A 12,304-nucleotide genomic window follows, 5' to 3' on the forward strand; every position below is an offset into this window, starting at 1 on the left:
AAAATGGAAAATTCACAAACTATACTTTTTAACTTCTTCTGGAAAATAAAAAGTTTAGGGGCTTCCCTGGTGGCGCAGTGGTTGAGAATCTGCCTGCCAATGCAGGGTACAAGGGTTCGAGCCCTGGTCTGGGAAGATCCCACATGCCGCGGAGCAACTAGGCCCGTGAGCCAGAATTACTGAGCCTGCGCGTCTGGAGCCTGTGCCCCGCAACAAGAGAGGCCGTGACAGTGAGAGGCCCGCGCACGGCGATGAAGAGTGGCCCCCGCTTGCCGCAGCTAGAGGAAGCCCTCGCACAGAAACGAAGACCCAACACAGCCAAAAAGAAAAAAAAATAAAGAAAGAAAGAAAGACTGATATTGTCTGTTAAAAAAAAAAAAAAAGTTTATTATGCTCATATTTGTTGTAATAGAAAACCCATAATCCTGTTCCTCTCTCAGTACTTTTGCTTGGACAAAAGAGATGCCACTTTTTTAAACTCAATGTGATATCTATGAATAGTTGATGAGGAACATTCTATGGTGAACTGAAATAAATAAGACAAGGCTCACATGCCATCCACAAACACAAAGTAATGCATTTCAAATGGAATGGCTTGTACTAATATGGCATATATATTTTGATGATATTATGAAAAAATTTAATACATTCAGAAAAAATGATAACCAAGCAATGTAAATATGTTCTTACTGGTATACAATGAATTAATTTTCTTCTGCTTTAATGAAAGATTTGTGTCAGTTTTTTTTTTTCATATTTCTGAGCAATAATCCAAAAAACTTCAATTCGACCATATGTAATTCAACCAAATGCAATTCAACAAAATGCAACACTGATCTCTCAGTGTGTGATTTGCTGCCCAGCCCTACCCCCACTAAGAAAGAGAAATTTTTTTCAAAACAAAATGTCCATTATGACCCATGTCAATTCTAGGTTGTCACCTTTTCCAGGCAGCGTAGATCCTTGGGCCTGGATGGAATCCAATCATTCATAAATTATTTCATCAGAGACAAGCAATTTAAAACAGTGTTTCTCAGAATTGAATGGGAAAAATATATATATATTCTAAAGAAATTTTTCAAGTATTTCAAAATATTCCAAAATTACTTAAAGAATTGTTTAAATGGACCTCTAATGCTGAATTAAATTATCTTAGCTATATGTTTACAGAGACCCAAACATAAAACAAAACATAAACTCCTTATCTTTATAGATCAAATAAAAACAAAACTGTAAAACAACATATACAACATTATTTTAACAGAATGGAGGATAATATTTTGCCAAAGGTAAAACACCACATGATAATGATTGGTAAAGCATGGAACTTTCAAATTTGCCATATATCAACTGTCATGCAAGTATTTGATTCTCTCATCACTTTTCCCCATTTGTATTCCTGTGGTATCCTTTGGCTTTACATACCAAAGACAAACCTTTACACGTTAAATAGTTCTCTGAACATTTCTCATTTGCCTGTGGCAATTGAAATAATTCTATAGTATTTTGCATCAATGTGATTGAAAACAAAAATGCAAACTTCTGCACAAATTTCACTTGGAAATATTCTGTCATAAATTGATTATCCAGAAGATCCAGGGTATATTTATATTATTTTTAATATTAGCATTGAAATGAGAACCCGATCTCTAAAGATTATCATAGATAACTTGTGGATCCTCAAATCTGCAGACCCAAATGAAAACCAAAAATTACTAACTTAATGAAAGTGTTTGCTTTCTTCATAACCTGGTGAAATTCCCAACTGGTGTTGAAACACCATTGAAGCAAAGAAGTCTGGTTATATTGAGGTATAACTTTTTTCTTTATAAATCATTTGATTTTTTTTAATCATTATGTAGACAAAACCATAGTTCAGTCAGTTCATGACATATATCTCACAATTATGGCAAGACATATACTTTGTATCATCTGCATTCAAAAAGTCTGATATTAAGAGTTTGAATTATGAAATAGACTTCTAACCTTTTATTCTCTCTAACTGCTTTGTCTCCTTTCTTCCAAGTGATGGTTGGTTTTGGAGAACCTTGGGGTTTGCACTCTATGATGACTTCTTGGCCTTTAGTAATAATTATTGTTTTCTTCAGTTGATTCAGTGTAAAAGTGGGAGCTGAAGCTATGAAAAAGTAAAAGGTTAGTTCTACCACAAGCAATGACAATAACCTCTAATGGATGATTCACCAAGATTTGGCAACTTTATCTTTGGAATGCATTTCTAATAAAATCATAGGATATCTACACATGTAAAAGGCACTAACTTGAAATTTAATTTATTATTAATTAGTAGCTATCTTATTGGCTTTTCTTTCCAACAGCAGGTGATAGTTCCATACAATTGTGGGGCCCAGAGACAAAGGCTGTTTCAAAGAATGAGATGCTTTAATTATGATTATCAACTTTAATTGTGAAAGACTAATGAGCACTTTGGACAAAAGGTGAAGGGGCTGGACACAGAAGTCTATTTTGGGCTTCCTTTGGAAAAATGGAGGTTATCTGCATAGAAGGCAATCCTGCGTAGCCCATTTCCTATCTATGAGTTTTAATGCATATTTTATTTTAATAGTATACAAAATTAAATGTAGTTTTAAAAGAAATATATTTTTAAGAAATTGAATTATTTAAATTTCAATTAAAATTTTATTTCATTGTTTGCAATTATTCATCTAGGCCTGATCATTTGAAGACAGTTTTGATTAAACTTCCCAGGAAATTCCAGTAGGTAGCTGTGGTTGAGAATGCTGGACAAAAACAACACGTGACAGAGAGACAAAAACAAATTAAAAAAAAAGTCACCTTTGAATCTAAAAGATAAACTGGAAATATGCGTACAAGTTTACTGTATCTGAGACATTTATTTATGCCAATATGACAATTTTATGAATATTTCATAAGTTTTTTATGTCCATCACATATCAGTATAATGCATGGCACACAACATTAAAAGATATGTATGCAACACACACACAAAAGGTACCAATTGCCATGGATTAAAAAACTGAAAGAAAAGTTAAGGAATTTATAGGAAGATCACAGGTGATATTTTTGGTTGCCTACTGGGAATATACCTTATTAAACATAATTTTGAAAATATGTCTAGTGAATGAGAAAGGGACACATTTGAGAGTGTTTCTGGGTAAAACATTAACTAGGTGAAAGCTGAATCAGCTTTTTAATTCAGAAATGTTGGAGTATGAGCTGACAAGAAAGTACATTAATATTTGATTGGTTAGGATGTACGACATTGAAACGTGGATTCCTATATCTATTTTGGATGGATTTGTGATAATGTGAAGAAATTTCAAATGTAAACATTCATAATTCTGTTTGATTTATGGTTTTTGATTTATCACATAGCTGATATGTGAATGGTGCATTTTCAGATTCCAGAGATCTTGGGTGTTTCTGTTAATGTTGTGCTTTGGGTCAGTGGAAAGTACAAAGCACACTTAGGCTCCTGCCCACGTTTGGGATATGGTGCGTTAAGATCATCTAAGTCTCTCTCTTTGTATTATAATCATCCCAGAACAAAAGCTTAGAAAATCATGAGAGTGGGAAAAAGTAAAATCTATTCCAGAAACTGAACCATGCTCAATCTGGGTAGCTTATTCCCCTGGACTGAATTTTTCTTGTATTAAAGAGTGAAATAGTGCTAGTGTTGTGGTTATATTCTCAAGAGTGTAACACTAGGAGCTTGCTGGCCTGGCCTCAGAAGGGCTTTCATCAACCTGTAAAGGTGACAATGGTTGATGACCCTTCAAGAGAGTGAGATTTACTTAGGAGTCCCACCTTGCAGGAACCACATACCTACTGGTAGGTAGCAGCTGCTTGGGAGAATATTAAGCACTGCTGTGTTGAAAACTTACATTCTGATTCCCTACCCTTAAAACATTCTTCCTTGAAAGTTAACATACTTTTCTTACATGATTTTTTTAATACCATAGAAAAGACATATTGTATAAACCTGTTAGGATTAAAACTAAAATTAGAGAAAATCTTATAGAAAGTTATGGGACAAACTGTACACCATGTAAACTTGTCTCCTAAAGCTTAAAAAAATACATATCAGCAAGACATAGTATTTCTTTTCAAACCATAAAATAGGTTTTTACGATCACATCATAAACCTTCAGTATAGTAAGAATTACAGCATGAAAAGAAGCAACATTTTTTTCCTCTTTATTTACTTAGAAATTGCATACCTAGAATCTTCAGCTCAGCACTCCCATAAATGGCTCCATATTTATTTTCAGCCAAACACTGATACATTCCAGCATCTGATTGATTCACATTGTGGATCATCAATACTCCATTAACCATCTCAACCCTACTCTGTAATGGAATAAAAAAAAATAGATATAGAAAGTGAATGAATCATAGAGATTTTGCAGTTACTCTCTGCTAGATCAAGACAAAAAAGCCTCTGATTAATACAGTTGAACATTATTTGACAACTTAGGAACACAAATCTACTGTTCATTATTCTAATATAATATCTTATGTAAAATACAACTATTTCTCAGTCAGAAAAGAAATTATAACTATATTTTCCTGTAGTTATACTTACGAGTTTTACTTTTGGTTATGTTTTTAAAATAAGTTGCTTTTGTTTGGTATACTAGTTAAGTTTATGAAATACAATCAGCCGATACTGCTTTTATTTGAATTCATTTTACAAAGGAGAAGCAGGAGTTCAAATGGTAGAAGGATTGAGACTGTATATACAAGGGATCAAGGTTAAATATAGGCCAGGTCATCACAAGAATCTCTTTACTATATTAATCCGGTCAGAAGTCTGCCTTTTCTCTCACTTCGCAACACAGTAACACAAATTAAAAAATTGCCCTGCAACTGGATTCTGCATAAAACTATTGGTCAGAAAATGTAAACTGATCAGATGAAACAATACAGAAGACAGAGGATTGAGCATTAGCAAACTGAAGTAAACTGAGGCCAAGAACACATTTCAAAACCAAATTTTAAATTTAAAATGCTGTTAAGCAGCCAGGTGTCTTATCTCCTTAATGTCAAACAAATCATTCTTTTAATTTTAGTGAGCAGTGCTTTGATTACCTATCAACGAAGATGCCAAGAAATTTGACGTCCTTTTTAAAATTAACCCATTCACTTAACAGACTATTATCTGCCAGTGGAATTCACTTTACTTGGATGTGGGAGTTGAAAATATAACTAGCACAGATCCCATCTCAAGGTTTATCTGATATCCCAAAAAGAATTAGAGAGAGACAGGCAATGAACGAGTATCTCAGGATTCCCACTCCCTCCCCCTCAGTTTTCCTTAACAGCTCTATTGTTCTTTTTTATTTCTGTCTGTCTTTTTGTGTAACTGTGTTCTGTTTTGGACTAACTGGTTTTAGAGTAAGGGAATATTGGAGCTGGATGGGACTGTGGGGATGATCTGATCCAATCTCTTCATTTTACAAAAGAGCAAACCAAAGCCCAAAGAGGCAAATGTCAGTCAAGAGATCCTTTGGTAATGGCAGGACCTGGGCAGAAGCTGTGTTTGGAATTTCAAACTTTCTCTCTCTTTTGTCCATAAATAGTGAACTATTCCCTTTTTCCTCTCCTTCCTGGAAAGGCCACAACAAGGGAAAGAGCTGAAATTATAACAATTATTCTTATTTTAAATAGTAATCAATTTATTCTCAAATTCAGTAGGTATTAAGTTGTTTTGAGGACACGGGGAGGGGGAAGGGTAAGCTGGGACGAAGTGAGAGAGTGGCATGGGAATATATACACTACTAAATGTAAAATAGATAGCTAGTGGGAAGCAGCTGCATAGCACAGGGAGATCATCTCAGTGTTTTGTGTCCACCTAGAGGGGTGGGATAGGGAGGGTGAGAGGGAGACGCAAGAAGGAGGAGATATGGGGATATATGTAAATGTATAGCTGATTCACTTTGTTATATAGCAGAAACTAACACACCATTGTAAAGCAATTATACTCCAATAAAGATGTTAAAAAATAAAAAATAAAATAAAAGCATGCAAGAGATTTACTAAAAATAAATTTGTCAATGTGTAGCAGGATGTTGTGAAGAAACTGCCTAGGACACAGAAGACTAGGATTCTCTTCCAGTCTCATCTCTTACTAGATATATGATCTTGGGCAAGTCACTTTACTTCTTGGAGATAACTCCAACATCTGCAAAGTGATAGCAATAAACTAGATGACGTCTAAAAGTCTGCTGGAAATGGCAATACGTCTATGATAATCATTGATATTTTTGAATGAATTTATAGGATAGAATAAAATTTAAAGAAGTGATATATTACTCAAAGAAGTAATGAGGCAATTAAAATAAAAAGAAAATTTTAATTATATATGTTATTTTTCTCATTCCAAATATAAGGGATACATAAGAAATGGCTTTCAATAAGACTAAAGGAAGATAGCTTGTCCTGTGTGAAATCCTTCTAAAATTACACTGGAACAGGCTAAGGTTACCAACAGTACCTGAAGCAAGAGGGGTACTCCATTCTTCAGCCAACGGTATGTGGGTCTGGGTTTTCCAGTTGCCTTACATTCCCATCGGAGAGGGCTCCCACTGTCTAACTGAGTATCATTCAGTTTTGCTACCCAGTGTGGGTATGCTGTAAGAGTTTAAGCATTAAAGAAGGGTGATTTCATTTCTCAAATGCTTCACCAAGCTCAAAATTCATATGGAATATTCACAAATTCTTATGCATTAACATTTTTTATCAATTAACATAACTATCGGTGTTTGGAAAAACACAGCATTACATTACACACAGAACTCTATTTCCTGTGCAAAAAAATATAGCAATGATAATGTTCTGATAATCTAAGTGAAACAAATATTGTTGTTTTACCCACTTTACAGTAAGTGGCTAGACTCTCCCCATGGAGAGCACTGGAACGTTTAGTAAGAAGGCTTAGAAGTATCACTTCTTCCAAATACTAAAGCAGCTTTAGCATGGATTGAAGTAAGAAAACATGTCAGTTTATTGTATAACTGCTCTGCTTTTTCTTTTCTGATAGAACCTGAATAGCCTTGGAAAAATAATTTGTAAATTCAAATTTCATTTGATATAAAATTGTTCTATATTTACTAGCATTCTAGTGCATTATAAATATATATGTAAATATATAAGGTTTCAAAATTACAACAGAGAAAAATTTCTTTATCAGAAAGATAACATTGCAATTGTATGAAATCTGTAAGATATGGTTGAAAGATAACATTGCAATTGTATGAAATCTGTAAGATATGGTTAAAGTGTCTTTCCTCCATTGTCAAATATTTTTTTAAGTTTGTACCTCTTAATCTCCCTCATCTATTTCTTTCATTCCTCCACCCCTCTCCCCTCTGGCAACCACCTGTTTGTTCTCTGTACCTATGACTCTGTTTCTGTTTTATGTCTGTTCATTTATTTTGTTTTTTGGATTCCACATATAAGTGAAATCATATGCTACTTGTCTTTCTATGACTTATTTCCCTTAGCATAATACCCTCTAGGTCTACCCTTGTTGTTGCAGATGGCAAGATTTCATTCTTTTTTTTTTTAGGCTATTAGTCCATCATATATATATATATATATATATATATATATATATAATCTCACATCATTTTTATCCATTAATCTATAAATGAGTACTTAGATTGCTTCCATATCTTGGCTATTGTAAATAATGCTGCAATAAACATAAGGGTGCATGTTTATTTTCAAATTATTGTTTTCATTTCTTTGAATAAGTACCCAGGAGTGGAATTGTTGAATCATATGGTAGTTTTATTTTTTAATTTTTTGAGTAACTTCCATACCGTTTTCCATAGTGGCTACACCAATTTATATTCCCACCAAAAGTGCATGAGGGTTCCCTTTTCTCCACATCTTTACCAACAATTATTTGTTGTTTTTTGATAATAGCCATTCTGACACGTCTGAGGTGATGCTCATTGTTGGTTTGATTTGCATTTCCCCGATGACTAGAGATGTTGAACATTTTTCATGTGTTTGTTGGCCATATGCATATCTTCTTTGAAAAAATTTCTATTCAGGTCCTCTGCCCATTTTTTAACTGGGTTTTTTTTTTTTTTTTGATGTTGAGCTGTATGAGTTCTTTGTATATTTTGGTTTATAACTCCTTTTCAGATGTATCATTTGCAAATATCTTATTCAGTTGGCAGCTTTTTTGATAATTTCCTTTACTGTGCAAAGACTTTTTAGTTTAATTTAGTTCCATTTTTAAAATTGCTTTTGTTTCCCTTGCCTGAAGAGACTGATCCAAAAAAATATTGCTAAGACTTATGTCAAAGATCATACTGCCTATGTTTTCTTCTAGGAGTTTTATGGTTTCAGGTCTTACATTTACGTCTTTAATTAATTTTGAGTTTATTTTTGTGTATGGTGTGATAAAATAGTCCAGTTGGATTCTTACTCATGTGGCTGTTCAATTTTTCCAACACCCTTTATTGAAGAGGATGTCTTTTCCTCATTTTGTATTCTTGCCTCCTTTGTCATAGATGAATTGACCATATACATGTGGGTTCACTTCTGGGCTCTCTATTCTGTTCCATTGATCTAGGTGTCTGTTTTTGTGCCAGTACTGTAGTGTTTTGATTACTGGAGCTTCGTAGTATAGTTTGAAATCAAGGATTGTGATACTGCCGGCTTGGTTCTTCTGTCTCAAGATTGTTTTTGCTATTCGGGTTCTTTTGTGTTTTCATACAAATTTTAGAATTATTTGTTCTAGTTCTGTAAAATACGCCTTTGATATTTTGATAGGGGTTTCGTTGAATCTGTAGATTGCCTTGGGTAGTATGGCCATTTTAACAATATTAATTCTTTCAAACTTTGAGCATGTTATACTTTTCCATTTGTTTGTGTTGTGTTCAATTTCTTTCATCAGTGTCTTATAATGTTCCAAGTATAGGTCTTTTACATCCTTAGTTAGATTTATTCCTAGATATTTGACTCTTTTTGATGTGATGATAAATGGGATTGTTTTCATAATTTTTCTTTCTGATAGTTTGCAGTTAGTTTTTATTTAGAAATGCAACAGATTTCTGTATATTAATTTTGCATCTTGCAATTTTATTGAATTCATTGATGAGTTGTAATAGTTTTGGAGTGGTGTCTTTAGGATTTTATCTATAAAGTGTCCTGTCTTTTGCAAAGTTTTACTTCTTTTCCAATTTGGATTTCTTTTATTTCTTTTTCTTGTCTGATTGCTGTGGCTAGGACTTCCAACACTATTTTGAATTAAAATGGCAAGAGTAGGCATCGTTGTCCTGTTCCCGATCTGACAGAAAACACTTTTAGCTTTCCACATTGAGTATGGTGTTAGCTGTGGGATTTTCATATATAGTCTTTATAATGTTGAGGTATGTTCCCACCATACCCACTTTGTTGAGTTTTCATCATAAATGCATGTTGAATTTTGTCAAAAGCTTTTTCTATTGAGATGATCATTTGAGTTTTATTGTTTAATTTGTTAAGGTGGTATATCATATTGATTGATTTGTGGATATTGAACCATCCTTGCATTTCTGGGATAAGTCCCAGTGGATCATAGGGTATGATCCTTTTAATGTATTGTTGAATTCAATTTGCTATTTTTTTGTTGAAGATATGTATACCTATGTTCATCAATGATATTAGCCTAAAATTGTGTGTGTGTGTGTGTGATATCTTTGTCTGGTTTTGGTATCAGGGTGATATTGGCCTTGAAGCATTTCTTTCTCTGCAAATTTTTGGAATAGTTTGAGAAGGATAGATGTTAACTCTTCTTTAAATTTTTGATAGACTTCACATGTGAGGCCATCTGGTACTGGACTTTTGTTTTCTGTAAGCTTTCTTTTTTTTTTTTTTTTTAAATTATTGATTCAATTTCATTACTGGAAATTTGTCTGTTCATATTTTCTATTTCTTCCTGATTCATTCTTGGGAGATTGTACATTTCCAGAAATTTATCCATTTCTTCTACATTGTCCATTTTATTGGAATATAATTGTTCGTAGTAGTCTCTTATGATCCTTTGTATTACTGTGGTGTTGGCTGTAACTTCTCTTTCATTTCTGATTTAATTTATATGGGCTCCTTTTTTTCTTGATGAGTCTAGCTAAAGGTCTATCAACTTTGTTTATCTTTTCAAAATACCAGCTCTTAGTTTCATTGATTTTTTAAAATTGTATTTTAGCCTGTATTTAATTTATTTCTGCCTCATTTGCTGCCTGGCCCTACCTCATTCAGTGGCTGCTGGCCTGCTGGAATGAGTGCCTGGGTCCCAGCATGGCTGGCTTCATGGTCTGGTGACACAGGGCTCTCACTGACCCACTGGTTGGTGGAACTGTGTCTTGAGGTAGCTGGTTATGTGGCCCTGGGGGTTCCTGGGACTGGTGCCAGCCTGCTGATGGTAGGGGCTGGGTCCTGACCCAGCTGGCTGCCAGACCACTGGTGGGTGGGATAGCCCTTAAGGTACAGATTCTCTGGAATGCTTTCCTGAATCATCCCAGTAAAATGCAGTGGACCCCGTGCTCCCATAATCCTTTGCATATGCTTTCGTCATAGCAGATAGCATGCTCTGCCTTATGTGGGGTTTGCTTTTCATCTGATCTAGTGGACCAAGAGCTCCTTCAAATCTCTATTACTAGCATGTAGTGCAGTAATAGCCACTAAATAAACATTAGTTGAATCAATGAGTGAATGAACAAAATGTGCATGGCATAGTCAAGTTGTTTGGAGTGCTGAATTTCTAAAGGAGTTGTTACAAATAAGAAAAGGAAAACTGGTTGAATTCAGATATTAATGTTTCAAAATACTTTTTAAAGTCCCTGTGAAGAACATTAAGTTTTTTAGAAGAACTGATCTTGAGATACAGTGACAGTTATAGCTGCTGGCAGATTCAGTTGAATATGAAATTTGTTTAATTTCATATTGGAAACATCTGTATTTGCTTGTATCAGTGCTCTGCATTATAGATTTCCTCTGTTTTTTAGTGTCCTCATCTGAGAAATAAGAATATTATCACCTAGCCTTTTTGTATAATGTACATTATAAAAGCAAATATGAAAAGTAGTAAATATGAAAAGTACAATTTGTGATTCATAGAAGTAAAGATGAGATTGTACATATTTTTGAAGTAGATTTTCCCAATTTTACACATAACTTGTCTCTGAAATTTTTGGACAATATAAACACTTGTAGGCTGTGAAGTTTATTTATTATACAGATGCATTAATTTAGAGTAGGGGCAGCAAAGTTTGTCTGTAAAGGACGAGATAGCAAATATTTGAGGCTTTGCAAGTCAGCTGATCTCAGTCTCAACGACTTAATTCTGCCTTATCTATGCAAAAGTTGACCTAGGCAATATGTAAACAAAGGGGTGAGGCTGGGTTCCAATAAATTTTTACTTACAAGAAAAAAAGACAAGTAGGATTTGGTTCATGGGCATAAATTGTGACTTCTGATTCAGGCCAAGGGCAAGAATAAGTTAATAAAGGTTACAAGATTTGTAACTTAGAAGATGGCTTTGGTGCTGGGAACGTATCTCATTTTTGAGGTTATCAATTCTTTATGTTGTACAAAGAACCTTATAATTCCCCATTCATTTTTTATTTTAAAGCATTTCTGTGTGTAGGGTAATTTTACCTGATGCTTTGCCATGTAAAAGAAACATGATTATAAATTATTACTCATTTTTTAATGTAGCTAACAAGCACTATTTAGTTCAAATTAGTTTGTATTTTCAGTTTGACTCTTGGGACTAGAGCATCCATTTTTGCTGAAAACACTTACTGTATACTTGTAATTGTCCACGAAAGGAATTTTTTCCACGTGAGTTTTCAGCTCGGCACTCATATATGCCTGCATCGTCCAGCTGCACATTGGGTATTTCCAGTACTGCCTGAGATTTACGCAGACGTGCTTTACCAGGAATATAACCATTAACCTTCATCCATGTGATTGTTGGAACTGGGCTACAATAAGGAGGGAAAATACCATTAATACACTTTCCACTATTAGGAACACAGATTCTGTTATCTGGTAATTTAAGCACTTAATAGGCTGAGTGCAATAAAGTGTCATCACAATTAAGGACCATGTGCTGGTTGATATACTTCACTTTCCATGTGGATCGTCTGGTAAGTAAATTACAAAGAGGATAGTTTCCTTTTCTTTCGTATTTCAGGAAAGCAATTCAGAGACTCTATTTTACACATATATGTATATTCATATATATATATTATACTTTATTTTTTGTAACTGTAAATTTGTTTAAATGGAAAAAGTAACTTGG

At 34.0% G+C, this 12,304-nt stretch overlaps 1 protein-coding gene across 1 annotated transcript in view; it reads right to left on the minus strand.

The window, feature by feature from the left end:
* Positions 1-12,304, minus strand: part of CNTN5 (contactin 5) — a 1,373,994-nt gene that overhangs the window by 287,035 nt on the left and 1,074,655 nt on the right. The window contains exons 10-13 of the mRNA XM_036862636.1: positions 11,803-11,984; positions 6,497-6,633; positions 4,221-4,350; positions 1,987-2,137 (exon numbers count right to left, since the gene is read on the minus strand). Of these exons, the coding sequence (XP_036718531.1) occupies positions 1,987-2,137; positions 4,221-4,350; positions 6,497-6,633; positions 11,803-11,984 (600 nt within the window). The remainder of the gene's footprint in view (positions 1-1,986; positions 2,138-4,220; positions 4,351-6,496; positions 6,634-11,802; positions 11,985-12,304) is intronic.

The sequence above is a fragment of the Balaenoptera musculus genome, chromosome 8 (genome assembly GCF_009873245.2).
Source record: "Balaenoptera musculus isolate JJ_BM4_2016_0621 chromosome 8, mBalMus1.pri.v3, whole genome shotgun sequence".
Lineage (NCBI taxonomy): Eukaryota > Metazoa > Chordata > Mammalia > Artiodactyla > Balaenopteridae > Balaenoptera > Balaenoptera musculus.